Source organism: Pleurodeles waltl, chromosome 12, assembly GCF_031143425.1.
Source record: "Pleurodeles waltl isolate 20211129_DDA chromosome 12, aPleWal1.hap1.20221129, whole genome shotgun sequence".
NCBI lineage: Eukaryota > Metazoa > Chordata > Amphibia > Caudata > Salamandridae > Pleurodeles > Pleurodeles waltl.
In genome coordinates, this window is record NC_090451.1 from 708,254,959 (window position 1) to 708,278,961 (window position 24,003).

General features: G+C 51.4%; 1 protein-coding gene across 2 annotated transcripts in view; it reads right to left on the bottom strand.

The window, feature by feature from the left end:
* The window catches only part of C12H17orf114 (chromosome 12 C17orf114 homolog), a 40,117-nt gene that overhangs the window by 4,916 nt on the left and 11,198 nt on the right, over positions 1-24,003 (bottom strand). For both annotated transcript variants that reach the window (XM_069215723.1, XM_069215724.1), the window contains exon 2: positions 1,298-1,393. In XM_069215723.1, coding sequence (XP_069071824.1) covers positions 1,298-1,382 — 85 coding nt within the window. In that variant the 5' untranslated portion in view covers positions 1,383-1,393. The remainder of the gene's footprint in view (positions 1-1,297; positions 1,394-24,003) is intronic.

Consider the following 24,003-nt stretch of genomic DNA (forward strand, 5'->3'; position numbering starts at 1 on the left):
GAGTGTCATGAGATGGTTTGAGGTTGCAGTAATTTTTCCCAGACTCAAGGCCTAGACCTCAGAGGTACCTGCATCACAGGGGAGCATCGATTCTGCCAGAGGGCATCACAAGTGTAGTTCTGGGGTGTAATGTGGAACAGTTTACAAAGATACAGGGAGGCAGGGTCTTCATTGCACTAGAAGAAATTGAAGATATTTGATGTCATTGTTTTGGCAAAATTGGATTTTTGTATGGTCTAAATCTAATTGTATTTACCAAGATGTATTGTGCACCACTTGGAACTGTGTGTTTTTTTTTTTTAACTTGAGGCCTATGCGGATAACACTTGAGGCATCCGTTACGGTTGAGGCTGTTCACTGCACTAAGTTCCCTTTGTGCTGACAAAGGGAAACATTTGAAGATTTTTTTCAGTTTGAGTATTTTGAATGGTGTTCCTGCCAAACCTACCTTTCACTCTATCCCAGACGATATATAAAAAAAAAAAAAAAGTAAAAACACATAAAGCCTTAGTTTGTTTTTAAAAGCTTTCGGTGAGAAAGATAATAAGAGTCTGGCTGGAAAATGAAACGAGCAGGGACAAAACCAATAGGCCTGGCCTTGGCATGATAGTGCACTGGTTAGTTTTTTCAATGGTTTATTGTAAGCACATGCTGCAAAACAAAAAAAAGAAAACATGGTCCCACCTAAATGAGGCCACCATATGCTAACAATAAAAAGGGTTAAATTAAAAATACAGTCGCGATCTACTAGTGATATTTTTAGATAACAAGCTTTCAGCTGTGCCGTGAGTTTTATTACTAGTATTTCTGAAAGAAAGTCAAGCACTGCAAAATCAGAATGCTAAAGTGTTACACTTGATAGCATAAATTTTTAAAAGGAGAGTGGAAATAGCTCATAATGTAACGGGGTACCTGAACTGCGGGTAAAATAAATAGCTCCTATTTAAAGATAATTCGATTTAAAAACGTATACCTTAGTAGTTATTGTACAGGAACTTCCTTAGTGGGACAGGAGAAGGGGTTCGACTGGTTTACTTAAAACAGAGATTCCTCCTAAAACACATCTCATTTGTACCCTCAGGTCAGGTCAATCTCACTTTAATTATGTGCAAAAGAACGAAACGAGATGCCCAGAAGCAGAAAAGCCTGGGTTTAACAAAGTCACCATTTCTGGTGAGTCAAGAGGCAACTACGTTTGGAGTCTCATGCGCTACAGACGTCGCCTCACTGGAGGGGGGTGTAACCCCAACTCACACTGCCAAGGCCTGCGAGCACCCCCCCAGCCCACCCCCCTTACCTTCCAGACTCCTGCTCTTGCTCAGTTTGCTGCGCTCCTTCCGCCGGTCAAACCAGGGGAAACACTTGAGGACTTTCACACCCATGGCCAGGTCACCTGCAAAGCAGAGGAGAGTTTGTGTGTCAGGCAGCGGGACTGGATTCCGAAAACCGAACAAATTGGACATTTCACAAATATAGAAATAGGACTCAAACTTCACATCAATCTAGGGGTACAGAATGGCTTCATTGACAGTGTTTACAGAAACCCCAGACCAAGAGGCCCTGAAGGGAGCAACTTAAATGCAACTTTTCCACAGAGAATCATCCGTTTTAAACCGATTTATGAAAAGGCTGGTAACTGACCCTGAACTGGAACACATAAAAGTTTGCATCCTTCTGTGTTTAGGATACTCTGGCTAAAAACCCGGGCATATGGTGAATTTAATCAAATCTGATGGGACCGATGATGTAACAGTGGGACCAGAGTCAGGCCATGGAGTCTCTTGCCTTGCATAGAAGGTAACTCTGACACCTAGCTGCCCGCGTGTCTCCAGCTGGCATTAAGTGCACAAAACCTCTGGATTAGCCAAAGAGAACCCTAGCACACATTACCAGTGGCACCCCGGTCTACAATGGGGTGCCCGCCTGCCGAGGCTCATCGTTAACCCTGATAACCCAGGTTAGGCCGCATCAGCACTTAGAAATGTTTGTCTCTTCTCTTCGGGCACCCTCAGTAGGAGTCTCACCCACCGGTGGACACATCCGTCAGCACAGCAGCCCGGGTGTCTGAGGAAGGCGCCACATCAGGGGTGCCACATCCGAACAATATGGGGTGGAACGGGTGCATCAGGGCGTGTGTGCTGGTTGCTCTGCCCCCGGTTCTGCGCCCTCCAGCCTTCCACCAGTCCTGAGGGTGCAGGCAGGAGGGATGTACAGAGGCCTGGGGTGGAGCAGGCTCAGAGGGGGGTTGCTGGAGAGGTGAGGCATCTACCGGGACCACCCCAAAGCCCGGTGTCCCACACCGCACACTCTCGCGCACCACTCTTAGGACTCTCCAAGGTGCAGAGCCATTCAACCGCTGGTGACTCCAGTACCCTTCATGATGGCACAGACCCCCCCCCCCCCACCCCAGAGGTGGGGAGCACTGGCACTTCTGGAGAGCCAGGGACAGCCTGCACATACCAGAGACTGGCTGCCAGGTTTGTTACATGCCCTGGGTCTATGTGCTGATGGCACAGGCCAGACGAAGGGTTCCAGCCACATCCTCCCAGAGGCAGAGAATACCAGGCACCTGGCATTTCTGGAGCCCCAGGGGCAGCCTGCACGTGCCAGGGATTTGGGAACTCATGAAAAATAAGACTTTTAGGATTGAGTTTCGAGAGGATAATCTGCAGTCCCACCTCCGCTGCCAGTTCAAGGAAAAAGGACAAGAATTTTAGTCCAACCAAGCGTGCAGTGTGCCAGAGGGGGCGAGGGGGCACAGACCCTGCTGAACCCAGTATAATCATACAGTTCCAAGTGGATCACTCCAGCCCAGTTTGAAGCAAAGCTGTTGTCTTTAATTAAAACTCCTTTGCTGCAGTAGTACATTGTATAATTCGAATTTTATATGAAATTCACATTTTAGCTGCCTGTAACTATGGTAAAAAAAAAAGAGAGAGATTAGTGAACCCTGACCTTTGTATCTGTCCTGGTGCACAAACACAATTTCACCAAGATTACTTGATGCCTTGGAACCTTCCACGGGGGGTGGGTAGGGGCTTGTGGTAGCTCGAGAATGGGCAAGTATGGATTTTTCATGGACTCTACACTGAAAACATATTTTTTTAACTTGTAAGATATACAAACATCTGCCAGGTAGCCCCAGAAGTTCTAGTTGGTGTAGACTGTCCTTGACACAAGTTTATTTATTTGTTATTGAGTACAATTAGGCGTGTGTCTGTCACAGCTGGGGGCATTAAAAAATGAAGCATAATTGGAACCACAAATGGGACCAGAAATTAAAAGTTGTGCATTTGTAAGCCCTTTGCTAATCATACGTGCCCACCATTTGCTCCACTCTTCACATAACTACTGATAGCGTCTCTTTTTAAAGGACCCTTGCAAGGTTTGCCCTTCTGTAACTCATACGGTATCTCAGTTAGTGCCAACCGCTTGGGGCCTGTGGAGTAAAGCCAAAACGATGCAGGCCCTGAACCACAGACACCACCAGTGTGACAAAACCTGCTACAGTTTACAATCAAGAGGTTGTTTAAAGGGGCGCTCTGTGATCGCTGAAGCTCTGTAGGCGCTATAGGTAAGCCTGTGTGGAACGTATGTCACAGCGGACAAACCTGGGTACCAAGGAGTAGGCAGTCCTGTATGGATCTCTCCACCTGTGCTCCCAGGTAAGGCCTGTATGGGGCCAAGATTGATGGCGAAGAGAAACCGATCAGGCCTCAATGTGACCTGCCTCCAGGCGCTACAGTCTCTTCTCCTTGCCTGTGCTCCTCTGACACTATAGTCACAATGAGCTGGTCTCGTCTGACTCTAGGCGCTTGCCTGCTAGTGAAGTCACCCTTCAGGGACAGAGTCTAGGTAAGCAGGGATGTTGTTAGGCAGTGGCGTGACATAGGCCCCCAAAACCCTTGCGGTGCTGGGGGTCAAGCTCCAGGGGGACCCCTCAGCACGGTACCCTGCCCTGAGAGCTCCTGGCGAGTCTAGGGATGGGTGCCTATGTTTCGTGCAGGGGGGGCCCCTCAAGTTTCGTCACGGATGGATAGACCGATGTCCGCTGGTGGAACTGTTCTGCTAGGTTGAGCACTCTTACACAATAGGGTGCAAATACCCCTCTGGTCTTTGTCTGTGTTGGAAATTTGCCCTTTCTGCAAAGTCATCCTGTTGTTTTTTCTGCTGAAACCTATTTTTGCTGGCTATAGAACTCTGCGCACTTCATCTCTCCTACCTGGTGGTAAAGTGCTTGTGCTCCTCTGTTCAACATGGTAAAATTGGTGTGCACCTGATTATTTTCCTATAAGTCCTTAGCACATGGTAGCAAGTGTACCCACGGCCGGTAACCAAATGCCACCAGTGGGCTGCAGCAGTCATTGTGCCACCCTGTACACTGCAGAGTGTGCCAGTATAATACCTCCTGTAACCAGGCCCCAGATGCCCTGTTCAATATTAATGTCACCCCACATAAGCCTTATTACACATATGCCTGGGTGCCTGGTATGTAACATAGGACATGTAAAAGTTTAATGTTAACTTGTAGGTAAAGAGAAAAGGGCTGAAGGCTATTTTGACTGTAGCAAGGTTGACTGTTCCATTGGAATACATCGTGATACAATCGTAAATTGAATAAATGTTATCGCTAACTAGGAAACACCTAAAATTTAATTTTGTGACTGTTTGGAATAATTTTATTACAGGCCCAATTACCAGGAGTAAAGGGCGCTTTTCTAGTGGAGCAGAGGAGGGCCATGGATGGAGCCCCCGCAGGAGGGACGCTCCTCCAGCCGTGGAGCGAGGGCTCTGGCTAGATACCAGGAAAAATGCACTTCAGAGCAGAAGGAGGCCTTTCCGATGACTCGCTCCAAGGAGGATGCAGGACTCTCCGGGTGGAGCCTTGGGTGCAGGGAACCGATGACGAGCTGCCAGGTGGGACGAACATGGGAACTTGCAAGAAAGACAGAAGTGGGTGAGTAACCACGTTCTGAGTTAGTTGAAACTGTTTAGTGAAAATTTGGAAGACTGAGGGAGAGAGAACAGCTCTGACCAACACTAGCTAAAATTGTAGATTAATCTGGTCCCAGCTGAAATGTGTTACTGCGTGCAATCTTGTATAACTTGTATTTTAAGTTGTGCTTGTGATGTGAAATTCCACTGATGTGCATGTACCTGCAGGTCTGCTTGGGGGAAAATTATGTCGCAAGAGCACAGCAACAATGCGAATGGACAAAACGATGCATTGCGCACAAAAGTATAGCAGTCAATGACAGTTAGGATTTTTTAAATAACTTTGGAGCTATGTTAAGTAATTATGCAAAAGGACAATCCCGCATATTTTACATTCCCCTTATAAAAACACATTTGAGGGAGGGAGACTATGGCTTCCTAACAAAATCGCTCTTAGCCCCGCCCCAAGCCCTTGAAAACCCAAAGATTTTTTTCTTGATATTCTGAAAGAGGTTTCGTGCTGAGGCTCCAGTATCACACAAAACAGGAGAAATTAGGGCAACAGTAACGTTTCCTTAGCTTTTATTATTTGTTGTCATAATTGACTCCGGAGGGCCAAGCCTACTTCCGGATTAATGAAGCGGGCTCCCCAAAGTGGCAAGAAGTTTATACCTTATTTTTTATATATAAGCTCTTTTTATTGATTTTAACTTCAGCCACTATCACGGGTGATAGGCAGCCATCCTGCACAAATTCTTTCTTACCCAACATACATTAATATTAGACAACATTGCCCCCCCCACCCGCCTGATTAGGGGCGGTTGGGGAGCAATGCAACCATGGTTATAATGAAGAAATTCCAGACTTGGGCCCAAGCCTGGGAGCCCTCCTGCCGCTTACCCCAGATCTCAGCATCATTTCTGGCCACCCATGTGCACTGTAGAGTGTTTGGTCCTTTGTGGCACGTTAATTCACCCCCTCATCCATCGCGCCTGTGAGGGAGTCACCTTAGATCGCCAGTGCCCCACTTACCTAGAGGAGGCCCATGCCACCCTGGGCCCTGTTACTGACCCGCCTCCCCCTGAGGGATCTCTCATCAAGAGTGGGACATTCCCAGATAGCATGATAGTAAGTGCCCTGGAATCATCCCGCCTTGTGCAGCGGGGGAGGATGGAAGTTTGCCCTTTTGCCCTAGGTTTCTGCAATATAGTAAAATCTGTGTATCTGTTTAAACCGAATCAATCGTTTCCATCTTCCAACCATCCCTTACCTGAACTGCGGCGCATCCCATTTTTTATTTTTTTTTGTATTTTTATAAATGTAGGATTCGGAGTAATGAATGATTCAATGGGGATCTGCCCTCATCTCCCAACTGTTCCAGCACAAGCTTTCATCATCTATTTACAGTTTATTCCCCGTAATCCACAGTTTAATTGTAAATTATACGAGTGGGGAGCAGACTTTCTCTGTGGGGTACCTTTCACCTCAGACAGAAGGCGGCCCTCACAGCGGGTAGAGACCCAGCGGATAGAAGCTCAGCCCTCACAGCGGGTAGAGTCCCAGCCCTCACAACGGGTAGGAGCCCAGCGCATAGAAGCCCAGCCCTCACAGCGGGTAGAGTCCCAGCCCTCACAGCGGGTAGAATCCCAGCCCTCACAGCGGGTAGAATCCCAGCCCTCACAGCGGGTAGAGACCCAGCGGATAGAAGCCCAGCCCTCACAACGGGTAGACTCCCAGCCCTCACAGCGGGTAGGAGCCCAGCACATAGAAGCCCAGCCCTCACAGCGGGTAGAGTCCCAGCCCTCACAGCGGGTAGAATCCCAGCCCTCACAGCGGGTAGAGACCCAGCCCTCACAGCGGGTGGAGTCCCAGCCCTCACAGCGGGTAGAGTCCCAGCCCTCACAGCGGGTAGAGTCCCAGCCCTCACAGCGGGTAGAGTCCCAGCCCTCACCGTGGGTAGGGACCCAGTGGATAGAAGCCCAGCCCTCACAGTGGTTAGAGTCCCAGCCCTCACAGCGGGTAGAGTCCCAGCCCTCACAGCGGGTAGAGTCCCAGCCCTCACAGCGGGTAGAGTCCCAGCCCTCACAGCGGGTAGAGTCCAAGCCCTCACAGCGGGTAGAGTCCCAGCCCTCACAGTGGTTAGAGTCCCAGCCCTCACAGCGGGTAGAGACCCAGCAGATAGAAGCCCAGCCCTCACAGCGGGTAGAGACCCAGTGGATAGAAGCCCAGCCCTCACAGCGGATAGAGTCCCAGCCCTCACAGCGGGTAGAGACCCAGCGGATAGAAGCCCAGCCCTCACAGCGGGTAGAGTCCCAGCCCTCACAGTGGGCAGAGACCCAGCCCTCACAGTGGGCAGAGACCCAGTGGATAGAAGCCCAGCGCTCACAGCGGGTACAGACCCAGCGGATAGAAGCCCAGCCCTCACAGCGGGTAGAGACCCAGTGGATAGAAGCCAAGCCCTCACAGCGGATAGAGTCCCAGCCCTCACAGCGGGTAGAGACCCAGCGGATAGAAGCCCAGCCCTCACAGCGGGTAGAGTCCCAGCCCTCACAGTGGGCAGAGACCCAGCCCTCACAGCGGGTAGAGACCCAGTGGATAGAAGCCCAGCGCTCACAGCGGGTACAGACCTAGCAGATAGAAGCCCAGCCCTCACAGCAGGTAGAGACTCAGCGGATAGAAGCCCAGCCCTCCCAGCAGGTAGAGTCTCAGCCCTCACAGCGGCTAGAAACCCAGCTGATAGAAGGCCAGCCATCACTGCGGGTAGAGTCCCAGCCGCCACAGCGGGTAGGAACCCAGCGGATAGAAGCCCAGCCCTCACAGCGGGTAGAGACTCAGCGGATAGAAGCCCAGCCCTCACAGCGGGTAGAGTCCCAGCCCTCACAACGGGTAGGAGCCCAGCGCATAGAAGCCCAGCCCTCACAGCGGGTAGAGACTCAGCGGATAGAAGCCCAGCCCTCACAGCGGGTAGAGTCCCAGCCCTCACAGCGGGTAGACTCCCAGCCCTCACAGCGGGTAGAGACCCAGAGGATAGAAGCTCAGCCCTCACAGCGGGTAGAAGGTCAGGGGTTTCACAAAGGGTCGACCCTGGGATGGCATCAGGGACTCACCAGGCCGCACTCCCCGCCATTTTCATGCTAATGGAAACCACCTGGTGCGAGCGGATACGACTGGAAAAGAGGGGGCATGACTTGGGGTCTGGACACTCCAGCCCTGGGAAGCGCCCCTCTTTGCGGTCTGGTTACAGATAACTTTGCATCCAATACTAGACACGCCCAGGTTTTGGGTAGTGGATTCTGCCACCCACAGTTAGAGTATTTCCGGTCCCAGACTGAACTGGTCCACACGCTCTGAAGCTGACACTTGAAGTCAGAAGTCACCGGAACCTGTGGCGCGATGTAGGGCTGTGGGCAGGAGCTGGGCAGCCTGGCACCTGCAGGGGTAGGGCACGTGGAAAGGAGACACTACCTATGAGATAATCACACTCAGTCCTCAGTGAGCGAGTCTGTCCTCAGTGCCAGTCCCAGTAACCAGGCGGTATGGACTGCAGACACTGAGCTCCCAGTGAGCAGGTCTGTCCGGCGGAAACCGAGTGGTGAAGTCAGTGTGCACTGAGAGCCAGCGCAGCTCCGCCCTCCACCCCTGGGATCTGATGGGACGGGTCGCTGGGCCAAATACTTCAAACCCTCTGAGGAGCCTGGGCCAAGCCAGTGTTTACAGAGGCTTTAATCGAAGTGATGATATCTCCTTGGCTGGGATTGGTGCCAGGACAGAGAATGGGCAGGAGGCGGGAGACTGGGCCCTCTGCTGCTGAGCGTGCAGAATACAGGGCCCCTTCTCTGGCCCCTCTAGCCTGGGTGTGGTGGCATCTCACTGCCCAACGCAATATTATATCTCAAAAACGTACTAGAGCGCCAAGAAGCCATCCTACACTCACTTCTAAGCACCTGAAGCCACTGGAAATAAACAGCAGGGTGGATCTGCCAAGCAGGGGCCAAGAAAAACTGGGAGTCCCAAAATACCTTTTACTCATTAAATTTTTCAAAAGAGAATTACATACATCAACAGCTAAAGCCACTGAATGGATTCACACCAAATATTGGCAGAAAACTAGATTTTGTTGTAGAAAAAGTGCTTTTTGTGATATTGTGTACATCTGTTCAGTATTTTTGGGGAAATTAATGCTCAGAATATATTTATATTTCATGCAGTGGAGTATCCGCGGAGCCAGTGATTGGCTGCTACACATTTACAGTAATGTGATGCAGCCAGCTTAGGGCTTGGGACTCGGTCCTGAATCCCTCTGCGGCCTCCAATGAGAGGGCGGGCCGTGGGGGGTGGGGGGCCCTGGGACTGATAGTGGCCTGGAGAGGGGGCTGCCTGTCCCCACCCCCCTGCAAAATGCACCGGGCCCTGGGGGTTGGAGTTCCTTGGCCTAAATTACGCCGGGACCACATCGCTGCGTCATTTGAGATGCCATCAGTAATGTCATAAATTATGTCATAGAACATGTCATGAGTGATGTCATACGTGAGGTCATAAGCGATGCGTGGTGGGGGTGCAAGCCGTAGTTAGCGCTTCTAGGTAAAACTGGTGAGCAAAATTTTTTTTTAACTTTAAAACCTTGATGTTGTCACTGAAAAATTCAACTATTAATGTTACTTTAACCTTTGATTTTTTTCAGTGACGTTCACCCAGGTGGCCCAGGGTCACTTTTCTTTCCAGCTTCTTCCCCAAGACTTCACACAGGTCATTCACCTCCTCCTAAAAACCGGGAGCCGGCCACATGGATCTTGGTGATATATCCAGTGGCTTGACAAAGGCCCCCGCAGCCCCCGCGGTGTGTGTGTGGGGGCACCCTCTGCACATAACACTGTGCAGGGGACCCAGGCCCCTGCCTAGGTCCAGAGGCCTCCTCCAGGTGTTTTGCAAGGGGGGGGGGGCTTAGGTTTGGTTACACCACTGGGTATCTTTGTTAGTTACACAGTTATTTGGGTTTAATATTTTTTTCTTTATACAGCCAAAGGTGCTTTAATATCTAATCCCTGCTCTGGCTGGAGGGAGGAAGACGTGGCCTTCTGCAGGAGGCACCTGTCCCAGGGCTGTGAGGGATCCTGTTGGTCAGACTCCCGGGGATACCGGACCCTGGGTCTGTGCGTGGGGGGCTCTGAGCACAGTGAGGGTCGGCCCTCCACCCCTGTGAGGGTGAGACCCGTCTCCACGTTTACTGACACTCTCCTGGCTGCAGGGTGGGACAAGCAGTGAAAATCACAGAGAGTAAACAGGGCTCCCACTCTGGGAAGTGATTTATAACAGAGACGCACCTCTACCCCCCCACCCCCCCGACACCCCACCACCATTCCGCATCTTTTCACAAAAACTCAAAGCCACAAAGCAGAGGACACAGTTTCCCAGGAGTTGAAAGGAGTGGCTCACGCCCCACCCTCCCCCTCAGCCTGCCTCCGTCACTCACCACAGATATGTAAAGAGCCCTGGAGGGACAAGGGACCCATCAGGCCGGTGACACCACCCCGGGCCCAGGAGAGAGGCATGCAGCGCCTGTTGGGACTTGTGGAGTTTTCGAGGCACTCAGCAAATTCCACAGAGCTTAGAGGCTCGAACTCGTGTTTACTGTGTGAGCTTGCAGAATGTTCCACTGGCCCCCGACTGAGAGTGTGTGGGGCGCTCCCTCCACAGACCCCACTATATAACGTCAACACTACCGGGGGACCCCTCAGGTCAGAGGCAGCACAGGGCTAGAGGGGCCAGAGGGACCCTCAAGGGACCAACACGCAGTTTGCACTCATGTAGCCTGAGCGGGGAGATCCAGACAGTGAAATGAGGGTAGCAGTCAGGGTTACCTTTACAAACTCCAGGAGGCCTTTTGTTAACCAGAGCCTCACCATTAGTCTCCTGTGCTGTGCCATTTGGCGCGATGTGGGACTGAACTCTCTGTTGCACCCAGAAGTTTCCAGGTCCCATCTGAACCAAAACACCCAGACGCCTGCCTGGCTGGAGATGGAGGGAGAGAGTCTGCCTGACCGTGGAGGTGAAGACACTGTTCAGTGGGAGAGAGGTCAAGTGTGTACCGGGAGCTGGGGGACTTCCAGAGAGAGCGCACTGCACAAGAGTGAGCTACGAAGGCTCCGCATATCCTAAGGGAGACCCGGCCTAAAAGTTAGTGACTGCTCGTACCACCTCACACTGCCGGTGACTGCTCGTGTGACAACCATTGAGTCACGTGCAGGAGGGTTGTACTAGGCCCAGTGCTCAAAGCCACACTAGGGCAGACCCAGGACCTCACTGGGAAATGGCCTCAACTCCCACGGCTGAGGCCCGGTATCCACTGGATGCCCCAAGCCCCCCTCCCCTGCCGAATGGGTACGACAAAACATGTAACAGATTTAGAAGTAAAACATACTTCAGAACATCTTTTGCAGCTGTTTCACAGTCTGTTTCCTCATGGCTTCCTCGGTAGGACACACGTCCCTGGCACAGGCCTCTCGTCCACCCTCGGTTGAAAGGCGGAGACTCTCCACCTGGAACACCATGACTCGTGTATTTTTTACCTTTGCAGCCTTTCGGGCAGCCAACATTTCTCAAGTCATAGGAGCTGCTAAACTCTGCCCTGGCCTTTCCCCCCTAGGGGAGACCGAGTGGCAGAGAAGAAACATTCCTTCCAGCTATTCGTGTAGCGCCAATACGGAGTCACAGGCAGCTTCACGACACTATAAATACACAGAAAACAAAGTTAGAAGAGAAGACGGAATCCCGAGGATTCGGAGAGGTCTTCAATCGTATATGGTGAAGGCAGAAACCCATTTCAATTGAACAACAACAGGACTTCAAAAATGAAGTTACCCCAGTGCTGTACGCAGGGCTTCATTTGAGGTGGGGTCCACCGGCTCTGTTTTTGGGGAACCAGCACTTTATTTTTTTAAATCATCAGACTTTCAACCAGACAAGATGGTATGAAGGGAGACAGAACGAGGAACAGGAAGGTGTGAAACCCGAGACAGAGGGCGAAAGGGGGGGATGGAAAGCAACCTGGAGGAGAGCTCTAGGGACAGGGGGGGGGGGGGGTCTAGTGGTGGATGAAAGCGACAAGCGGTGGAATCAAGATAAAGCTCCTTTGTAACTCAGCCCCCAGATATTCGAGCCAAACGTTTCGCCCCGGCACTTTTTGTTTTACAAATTAAGCACTGGCTCCTGGAAAGAAGCAGGAGCCCCAAAGGTACCAGAACAGATGTTCCTCAATGCGTTGTCCCCCTCCCCCCGATCATACACAGAATCAACTGTTCATTTCAGCAGCAGAGACCCCCACAGACCGAGGAGACGGCTCAGTAGCCGAGCAAGTGCAGGCTACGGGTTCAAATCCTGGCACATCTGCCCTTTCATCATTACAGGGTCGATGCAATGCAGACCACTGAGCGGATTATTAAATAACGTAATATACAGCGCTCCGGCTTCTAAGCGCCACAGTTGCCACGGGCATGTACATAAGTCAGGGTTAGAGGCACCGATTCCTGTGGGAAATCTGGTGCCTGCTCCCCGTTATAGGGAACAGTGTAAGGGGGCCCGCCCACAAATGAGCTTGACTTAGATAGCACTGGGACGGCGTCCAGGCCGAAGACATTTATCATCCCATAAAATTATAGTTTAGGAAACAGAATGTTTTATTCAAAACAGGAAAAAGTGTTCTGTTACGCAAGAGTGCAGTGATGGGTTTGAAATCTGTCTAACATCAAACCTCAAACTGGGCGGGCGCAGAGCTGGGCCTTCCTTTTGTGTGTAGATTATACGTCGTTGCATGCTGGCTTCTAAGCACTCACTGTGGTGCAGATCAACACAAAACTCAGTCAAGTAGGGGAACAAACCCATCGGGGTCCATGCCAGAAGGTGTTTATCAGCCAGTCCTGTTTTTCCAACACAAGGAGCGATGCATGCTGGTACTTGTAGTGCATCTGGCCCATGGTATGTGGCTAAACGGTCTCGCACTCTTTATCCATTGGCTGAAACCCGGACGTGCCGGAAGTGGAAGGGAAGGGGCGAAGAGTAGTCCAGCAGGCTGCCCCCAGACCAGCACATCAGCGTGTCCGGCGTACACAGAGGAGCCATTCAGTGACCCCTGCTGTCCCCACATCAACTTCCGGGTGAGACTTCTACATGTACCACTTGAAGGACCAGTCGCATCTGTGCCCATCCTCGGTCCAAAGCCTTGGGACAAAGTCGCCAAGGGCCATCTTGTCGCGTGCGTCAGGCACCTGCAAGGATCTCATGGCTTATCCAAGGCGCCTGGACTGCACACAGGGTTTGTAGAGTCGAGGGGACTCTTCCAGGCGCTGGGGGCTTGGGAAGGCCAAGGCAGACAGAAGCCCCTGGGGCGCGAGAGTGGGGCACACTCTGTACTCTGTCCAAGACCTAGTGGGAGGGCCCCCACCCCTCATCCCCAGATCAGGGAGGTCACACCTTCGAGGGCCAGGAGCAAGGGACAGGTTTGCCGTAGGAAAGGGTGTGGGCCGACACCAACTGGAACTGCACACAAGGCCTCTCAAAGAAGTTTACACCCTTTCTTTCAAACCAAGAGCCTTCTTTCACTCAGTGCCACGTCATTCTCAAAATGGCTGCATTACCTGCCAAACTCTGAAGGACACCCGGTGTCCTGAGATAGATTCACTGGAAGTTTCTCCAGTGGGAGACATTCCTGTGCTGACAGGCATTTTATGAGACATCTGAGTGACACTGCCACCAGAGGTAAAATGAGGGATGCCGGCCATGGCTTGACAGAGCGCCTTTAGGCAGGCTTCTGAGCGCCTGACATTTACTCAGACTCGGGCACTAGGCAGAAAGGGGTCCTGTAGGACTGGCTTCTTCTTTGAACTCTCTACTTTGACGTATCATTGGTGCCTACATGTGACCATTGTAGTGACTGGGAGCTCTGTGCATACAGTCCCTATGCCTGACATTAAGCTGTAGGTATATTCTGTCTGCCCGACTTCAGGTGATACAAGTCAAGCCCAGCTACACCCACTGCGCAACATTACGTTTGATGGAGACCACCAATGCTCTGAGTAGAGGGTTCATCGAGAGGGTGTTGAGGAGCATTAAGGGATCGAGGTACACCTCGAAGGGTTCGATCGTGTAGAGGAGGAACCGGCCCCCCTGTGTGTATGTGATGCTGTGTGTGAGGGTCTCATCAATGCATCCTAGGATGGTCAGAAGAATGAAGGTCTCAGCAGGCTCCTAGAGGGCAGGGCGAGCAGCTGGCCAGCCTCCTCTGGACATTAAGCAGCAGAACCTTGGACATGCAGGGCGTCTGCCTCAGTAGGTCAGATGGTGGGTGGCCGGTGGTCCATGCGTTGGTTCAATGGAGGCTCCTGGATGGCTTGCTCCTGTACTCCGTTCCAGAAAAGTCTCCCTTGAACTTTGCAGATGGGGTGACCAAAGTGTGTTGGGGGCTTATTTCTTTCGACTGAGAACCAGCCTTGGTGGGATAATGCTGTGGGCCTTAGACCCTCTCAGTCTTCCTCCTGGACCGGCCCTTGTGGTTCGCATGGCTGTAACCCAGCGGTGCTGCCCATTGAGGAAAGGTAGACCCTCGGGGAGCAAGCACAGTCGGAAAAGCATCTTTGTCGGATAAATATAGCTCCTCGTTGACCAGGGCGCCCTGCTACCTTGTCTTTTAGGCTGGGGTGGGACAGAGCCCACTGCTGGGGGCCTGGCCAACGTCCTGCCCTCAAGTTCCAACCAGCAGCAACATCTGAGTTTTGCCTCAAGGAGGCACCGATGCCCTCAGTCAGGCGGAGGGGTGGATTGGGGTGGTTTCTTGCTTTGTCTTCCTATGACACGTGGTTTGCACCCTCAAGCAAACAGGTACACCAGACATTGTAGCTCACATCACCTAAGGAATTGTGATGTGTAGCACTGGGAAAACATACATTAAAAAGATGTCATGGGTGGAAAGGGGAATTTAAACAAATAGAAAGTCTCTGAAATTAGGCAATTATGTTTATAGGTCAACGATCCCAAAATATACACTTTTGTGACTATTAGTTTGGTGGTGGGTGGCTGACAGGGACAGATTAAGGATTTTAAATTATGATCCAATTTTTGCTTTTTCATGCCCTTTTGGGTCAGATTACTGACCCTGCACGAGCCACACTGGTCCATTTTCTAATGTGTTTCCATCTAATAGTCGAGGATTGCAACGTGTTTTTAATGTTGTAATTTAGCAGCAGCTCACTAACATTACTGAAAGTAACCTCTGTGACACCCTCCTGTTTCTCACATGTGAGGTCCTGTTTTGATCTACAAGCAACTTGTTTTATGGATGGTGTATGATGTTGAAAGACAAACAACATTTCTCTGTGAAATGTCTATAATAAATAAATAAATGTCTATAATAAATCACTCACGTTAAAAATAAGTTAAAGAAAATTGTATTTAAAACAATCTGTTTAAGAATTATTCAGGTCATTAGGGCAAGACTCTCTGCAGAACAGAGCTGGCTTTATCGGGAGCCCCCTAGAAGGCTGGGGCCCGGGGCCAGAGCCCATTTTGGCCAGGACTTAAAATGTCTCCTGTGGCTGCTGGTTTGGGGGTGTCCACTAGTTAAACTGGCTCACTGGAGACATTTGTAATTTTGAGTTATAGGCATAAAATCATTTTATGCAAGTTCTGCGAGTGAATTTCAGGGGTTCTGCAGCTGTATTCGCGAGAAAGTAAAATCCAACGGTGCAAGTAGGTGGCAGGGCCCGTCCGCGCGGTCAGGGTGACTTGTGAAATCCTTAGGCCTGGACTACTCCGCCCTGCCCCCGCCACACAGGGCAGACACTTGGTGTTCAGTCGGGTAGCTTCACACCCCCTGAGGTGGCCCTCTGGTGCCCCCATGCGCCCCGGAAACTACTCCCCCCCCCCCCCCCCCCCCCCCCATTCTCGTGTTTCTGCTTCAGCAGCTCGAAGTCAGCAGAATCCAAACTTTGCAGACGACGACTCTTGCCCCAGTCCCGGGGCTCGTAAATTCCACCATTCCTTTCCAACAGAGACAAACTTGAAGTTTGTAATTACAGCTAATTTACTGAGCAGTTCCACTCAGTTTGGAAACACTAACAGAAAAGCCTGACCTCGGTGCGCGTGGACTCCGGCCAGGCATCCCTGCGTGACCCCCCGGGACTACAGACGCCCCCACGAACTTGATGAAACCTTACCGGGCGGGGCTGCGAGGTATGTTTTTGGAGAAGGGCTCAGCTTTGGACATAGTCGTCAACAACGCGAAGTTCATTAGAAAGAACAGAGTGTTCTGCGCAGCGGGGAGGAGCCCCCCCCCCCTCTGGTGCATGCATTCATCCATCACTCTGCTGGGGGGGCTGTTTCCGCGGTTTATCGGGGGGCAGCCCACTCCAGGCTCCAGCTCTTTGGAATGGACTCAACTGGCCCAGGGGACACTCAACAGAGCGGCCTTTCATGCGTTGGACCGACCGGTCCAGGGGTTTCCAGGCACAGGAATGTCTTCACAAAATCTGCCAAAGTATCCAAGAGAGGAGGCGCTGGGGGCCAGGGGGATGCATTGATTGAACAAGAGGTGATGGGGGAATTCTTGCAAAAGTCTCAGCCACTGGCAATCACTCAGGCACATTCCAGTTCATCAAGCTTTCGCTCGCGGCCCTCACTGCAGGCGGGGAGCAACCATATGCAAATCAGTCTTGGGCCTGCTCCAGTGGGAGCAGCCCAGCCGGGGGAATGTCGGGTCACACCCTGGAATGGGAACACAAGCTGCCCCAGATCTAAAGGGGTACGTGCAACGAAAGGGGGGGTTCAAAGAATGGGAGCAAAGTGAGTGAATTGGGGGTGGTTATTGTCAGTTATTAATTTGTAAATAAAGTGCTTGTGCCCAAAGACCTCCTATGAAACATGCAGCTGCTGAAATTAAATGTGCCAGCACAGAATACAGAGGCGGCGTAATCCTAAAGCCATCTCGGGTCTCTTCAATCCTTTTACAGCCACTCCTTGCCCTTCAACTCACTCTTGCAGCTTTCTGCTTTCTCCCTTTATGACCCATTTTTGTTTTTCTCTTCCTCCACTTTCTCATATGTGACTTTTACTCACAGTAAATGCTTGAGGCAGAAAAATAAGTGCCGGTGCCCGCACCGGAAACAACAAGCACAACTTAAGCACTGGTTATTGTGTGTGTTTAGTATAGTGCCAAAATCTCACCCTCTGGTGTTATCTGAGCGCTATATGAGAGGGAGGAGTACAGGGGAGTGTGGAAGGAGAGACACCATGGGACGTGGGGGGATCCTACAGGTATTCCATCTTGGACTGATAGGATAGCCGATAGGTATACGGGTGATCACCTGATGGATTCATCGCCTAGAAAGCCGGTTGGGCTGGGCTCCATAAGACCTGCAGATACCAGGCAGAAGTGAACCGTGGGCGAAATGTGTGTAATTATCTTTGTGGAAATTATGTGCAAAGCCAAGAATTATGGGAGATTGACCCTAGTTGTAGCTAAGATTCACCAACCTATGACTTCACTTTACCCACACCGTGCTAGCTTTGAAAAGCAAGGTCACCTGAAATGTAGCCAGTGCCTATCCCAGCTCCAACTGGACACCTTCTCATTCGTTTTCGATATTTGTAAGAAATTGGATTATTTGGTCTGGGCGACTACCCACTTCGAGGAATGATCATTACCTTTGTCAGTGTGAACTTTTAAAGTCACTAAATGACCCACCAGACAGGCGGTCAATGCACAGGCAGAGCCTGCTGGTGCATGTTCATGGGCTGGCCCTCCCCACAGAAGGAATGCTGCAGGTATGTTGAAATACACAACACTGCTTGCTAGAGGCGTCACCACCTGTAGAAGTAACAAGGCCTGCACGAGAGGACTTGTACCTGCACTCCTTACTATCTATAGGTGCCCCCCAGACTGCCAGATCTGGGTGAAGGTTCACCTGTGCGCACACTGTGAATCCGAGGCTGGCTTTACCAGAGGAGGCGAGATGCCTTCATGTTCTGTGCAGGGTATGTCCTCACAAGATCAGGCCTTCAACAGAGGAGAGTGAGATGCCTTCACTGTCTCTGCAGGCTACATCGCCACAAGACCAGGCCTTCCACAGAGGAGGTGAGATTCCCTCATGTCATGTGCAGGATATATCCTCACAAGATCAGATGTTCAACAGTGGAGGTGAGATGTCCTCATGTTCCAAGATCAGGTCTTCAACAGAGGAGGTGAGATGCCCTCGCGTCCTGTGCAGGATATGTCCTTACAAGATCAAGGCTTCAACAGTGGCTGTGAGATGTGCTCACGTTCCAAGATCATGTCTTTAAGAGAGGAGCATGAGAGGCCTTCATGGTCTCTGCAGGTTACATCCTCACAAGACCATGTCTTCAACAGAGGAGACTGAGATGCCTTCACTGTCTCTGCAGGCTACATCGCCACAAGACCAGGCCTTCAACAGAGGAGGTGAGATTCCCTCATGTCATGTGCAGGATATATCCTCACAAGATCAGATCTTCAACAGTGGAGGTGAGATGTCCTCATGTTCCAAGATCAGGTCTTCAACAGAAGAGGTGAGATGCCCTCGCGTCCTGTGCAGGATATGTCCTTACAAGATCAAGGCTTCAACAGTGGCTGTGAGATGTCCTCACGTTCCAAGATCATGTCTTTAAGAGAGGAGCATGAGAGGCCTTCATGGTCTCTGCAGGTTACATCCTCACAAGACCATGTCTTCAACAGAGGAGACTGAGATGCCTTCACTGTCTCTGCAGGCTACATCGCCACAAGACCAAGCCTTCAACAGAGGAGGTGAGATGCCCTCATGTCATGTGCAGGATATGTCCTCACAAATCAGATCTTCAACAGTGGAGGTGAGATGTCCTCACGTTCCAAGATTAGGTCTTCAACAGAGGAGGTGAGATGCCCTCGAGTCCTGTGCAGGATATGTCCTCACAAGATCAGGTCTTCAACAGAAGAGGTGAGATGCCCTCATGTCATGTGCAGGATATATCCTCACAAGATCAGATCTTAAACAGTGGAGGTGAGATGTCCTCGTGTTCCAAGATCAGGTCTTCAACAGAGGAGGTGAGATGCCCTCGCGTCCTGTGCAGGATATGTCCTCACAAGATCAAGGCTTCAACAGTGGCGGTGAGATGCCCTCACGTTCCAAGATCAGGTCTTTAAGAGAGGAGCATGAGAAGCCTTCATGGTCTCTGCAGGTTACATCCTCACAAGACCATGTCTTCAACAGAGGAGACTGAGATGCCTTCACGGTCTCTGCAGGCTACATCGTCACAAGGCCAGGTCTTCCACAGAGGAGGCAAGATGCCCTCACGTCGTGTACAGAATATGTCCTCGCAAGATCAGATCTTCAACAGAGGAACCTTTGCTTCCTGTGCATGAAAGTTCCTCCATGCCAATCTGTGCTCCTCCCAGTCCCTGCCAGTCCTGTAGATTGGGCACTGGCCCACAAGAAGAGTTTGTCCAAGACAAGCGGGCATTATGGAGAACCAAGTCTAGGCACATGACGCCCCTGCTCCCTTCTTCTGCGGTGCGGTAGACTTGATGAGTGGTCGTTGTCCAGGCAGATCCGTTGGGCACCTGGGAAGAGTTTGTCCAAGACAAGCAGTCACTGACAGAGAACCAGGTCTACGCACACCTCGGTCCAGCTGTCTACTCCTGCCATGTCGCAGACTCCAGGAGTGGACGGTGTCCAGCCTTATCCGGAGGATACCAGTGAAGAGTTTGGGGTTGAACTAATAGACCATCCTGCCGGTTTGTTTTAAGCGGAGGAGTACAGGACTCCTGAGGCTTAGAGACATTCTGCGAGGGGGGGGTCTCTGCATACATGGTGTGTCCATGGTTCGTTGGACCCCTCTTTACCAGGCATGTCGTCCGCATCCAGCCCTGTACTGTCAGGTCTTGAATAATGGACATAACTCTGTGTTCCTTCGTGCTGTTGACAGCGGCTCTGAGTTGCCTTTGAATGGCAAGGTGGCGAGGTTCTCCGTGAGGGACTTTTCATGCTGGAGGCCCCCCTGCATCCTGGTGGGACCCTTGAAGGGCAGATTGTGAAACCACGTACCTATGGAACCTTCCGGGGGGGGGGGGGAAACATCCTGAACAACTAGGTCTAAACCACTACTTGTCAGAACCACTACTGCTAAACAACTAAAAAGTCTCTACAACTAAGTACTGAACAACTACTGTCCAAACAACAATTGTGCCAGGATAACAATTGCCTGAAAAACTAATGTTAAGGTAAGGTTTTTATGGTTTATTAGTTGTTTATAATATATATATATATATATATATATATATATATATATAAGTTGTTCAGGCAATTGTTATGCAGGCACAATAGTTGTTTAGACAGTAGTTGTTCAGTACTTAGTTGTACAGACTTGTTAGTTGTTTAGCAGTAGTGGGTTAGGCTATAGATGTTTAGGACCTAGTTCTTCTGTCACATATTGTCCGGGGGTTCAGCCTTCGCCGCTTTCTGCCTTTAGGTTTGGTCTTTGCTCTTAGGAGGCTTGGAAGAGGTCTCTCTGCAGCAGGCAGCTGACCTATGGTTGTTTCCAGACTGGGTGCAGTAAGAGTGGCCCCAAGTAAGTGTTTTGGGGTTCCTCCGACCTCATCATTTCACATTTGCTGTCACTGTCCAGCTAAAGGACTAGTTCACGCCTGCTGCACTCTGAAAGTGATTGGCTGGAGACGTTGTAGCAGACCTGGGAATGCGCTGAAGCGGGGTACAGCTGGACCGGTTTCCTTCTTAGCTTTTGGGGTCTCCTCTGCTCCCCTTTGTGAACAGTACACCCGCGTTCCCGGTCTGATGTTCCAGGGTCGATCAGGAGCCCTTGCGTAAGAGGGGAGACATCTAGGTAGGTACATGGACACAAGGCGTCTGACCGGCAAGATGTCAGGTGGCCACCACACTGGACGCTAAGCTCCAGGGACTACCTGGTGCGAGAAACTACACGATCCCATTAGCCCCTCATCAAATTAGGGTGTGACCCCCAAAACATTCTTTATCACCCATCGCTGGTCCTCCTCAAAGCAGGTAATGAACAATAATACTAACTTTATGACAGTGTACCCTAGAAGAGAGGTGGTTCCTACTTTAAAACTAGAGTGTATCTAAGGCGAACCTGGGACCTCTGGTGCCAAACACAACTAAAATGCAAATGTCAACAGAAACTTGTGGCAGAACAGGTCTGCAGTGGATCTGATTAAATCTGTGAATGAGCCTGGCGTTGACTTATCCGTCAGTCTGAAGGTAATTAGCACTGCACGTGCTAGGGCGCGGCTGCTCACGCCCCTTTACCACACTACACCTGTCCGAAGTCCCGCCCCTTGCGACTTACACCCTTCCTGCCCATATTACGCAATATCCGCGGAAAGTATCCGCCCCATGGACGTTTCTGGCTTTGTGATTCTCGAGTCAACACACAAATCAGACTTTCTTCGGTTTAAGTCAGGCTAGTGCCTGGGGGAGAAGGCTCAATAACCCGGTCCCTTTGGCGCTGTCAGTTCCTGTCTTCATGGCGCTGCACAGCAGCCCCCGGTGTGCGCAAAGAATAACCTGCCCCTGATGCACAAAGGACATATTCACTCACTCCCTCCTTTGTAACCAGGCGCCCTCTCCTCTCAGTTTCACCCCCTCAGTCACGGATACCCCTTCAGTACAAAGACCAGCAGGCCGGGGAGGGAGGGTCCCCTCAGATCTTTGTCCCATGACCTCTTGATGTCGTCAAGGCTTCTGGGGGAGCGACTCTGCCTGGCCCTGGTCCCCCTTTCATCTTCCCGCCCCTGCCCCGGGCTCGGGAGGCCCTGCTGCCCCCACCACAGATCCCTGCATGAAGTACACAGCACCGGGAGCTGTGCGCCCAGACTCAGAAGCCTGGCTTCTATTGGTGCAGCAGGAGCAGTGGCACCAAGGCCGAAGTGGGAGATGGGCCTTCATCCATACAATATAGAAAAAGCCTCGTGCCTGCCTGGACTGCATGAAGGGCCCGGAGGCTGCTAGAGGGGCTCCGTCCGAGAGGGAGGTGTAGGTTTCATGCACTGAATGAACAATAACAGGGCCTCTTTCATTCCAAGGGATGAGCTTCCCTCTCCTCGCAGACCCTCCGGGGTGATTGAGAGGCCACCCCACCCCACCTCTCATCCCATAGGCCTGTCCTGCCGCTCTGTGTGCCGGGCCATGCAGACCCCCAACTTTGACCAGAGTTTACCTCAAATGAATCAGAGACTTCATCTCATGATGTATTTACTCTTACAGCCCTGGCTCCTCCCATCACAAAGATCTACGGGGAAAAAACCCTCTTGTGCGTCCTATCAGGCACTGCAGGGCCGGCCGAGGAGGAGCTAGCCCTACGATGAAGCTGGACACCCACTCTGTGAGCTAGCGCTTCGATGAAGCATGACACCCACTCCTAGGAGCTAGCCCTACGATGAAGCATGACACCCACTCGAGGAGCTAGCCCTAGGATGAAGCATGACACCCACTCGAGGAGTTAGCCCTAGGAGGAAGCATGACACCCACTCTGTGAGCTAGCGCTTCGATGAAGCATGACACTCACTCGAGGAGCTAGCCCTACGATGAAGCATAACACCCACTCTGTGAGCTAGCGCTTCGATGAAGCATGACACTCACTCGAGGAGCTAGCCCTACGATGAAGCATGACACCCACTCTGTGAGCTAGCGCTTTGATGAAGCATGACACCCACTCCTAGGAGCTAGCCCTACGATGAAGCTGGACACCCACTCTGTGAGCTAGCGCTTTGATGAAGCACAGCACCCCCTCCCAGGAGCTATCCCTACGATGAAGCATGACACCCACACTAAGGAGCTTCCCTACGATGAAGCACAGCACCCACTCCCAGGAGCTAGCCCTAGGATGAAGCACGACACCCACTACTAGGAGCTAGCCCTACGATGAAGCACAGCACCCACTACTAGGAGCTAGCCCTACGATGAAGCTGGACACCCACTCGGAGGAGCTAGCCCTACGATGAAGCTGGACACCCACTCGGAGGAGCTAGCCCTAGGATGAAGCATAACACCCACTCCCATGAGCTAGCCCTACGATGAAGCTGGACACCCACTCTGAGGAGCTAGCCCTACGATGAAGCTGGACACCCATTCTGAGGAGCTAGCCCTAGGATGAAGCACAGCACCCACTCTGAGGAGCTAGCCCTAGGATGAAGCATAACACCCACTCCCATGAGCTAGCCGTACGATGAAGCTGGACACCCACTCCCAGGAGCTAGCCCTACGATGAAGCTGGACACCCACTCTGAGGAGCTAGCCCTAGGATGAAGCATAACACTCGGGTGTGTGTGGGCACCAAATCTTGATCATAAGTGTACATCGTCTACAAGTTCCACTAGCTGGGAATCTATTGGGTTTGTTCGCGTGGTTCCAGAATATTGTCATAAATTAACCGTTTCAGTTGCTATTAGAAAAATCTACTCCCCCCCCCCCCCCCAACTTGCCGGATAAGACAATATTTTTGTAAATGATGTTTAGGACACAATAATTATGTCAGCTGATATTTTTGTCAACAATATTCTGACATATAACTGTTTAGGCGGTCTGACTACACACATTACTGCACCTGCGGTGGCGTTGCTTGGCAATGCTCTGATCCTAATGATACGGTTGGAGCGTTGATGACACTACCACATGACAGGGTTGCCTCAAGGTTACCTATTTTCTTCTACCATTCCACAACCGACCAGGCGTGCTTTACTCCTGAGGTAAAGCAAACTATAGGGAAGAAGGAAGCAGGGCCCACCACACCAGCGCTAATCGACATACGCGCTTCGACAGCACGACTGCTCCTGTGCGAGGTGGCCTCCGTGCCGTGCACCTCTTGCAGCAAAACCACTAATGAGTGGTTCAGGTCTCAGGGGATTGCTTCCTTCCATTTAATTAACACAAATCCTCGCTGAGCTGTAATCCTTTCTGACTGCCTCCTGCAGACCCACAGAATGCACAGCAACGGGTCACAACTTGGCTGCTGTGCTGCTGCTGACAGAAAGGAAAAAAACAAGCCCAGGCAAAGCCA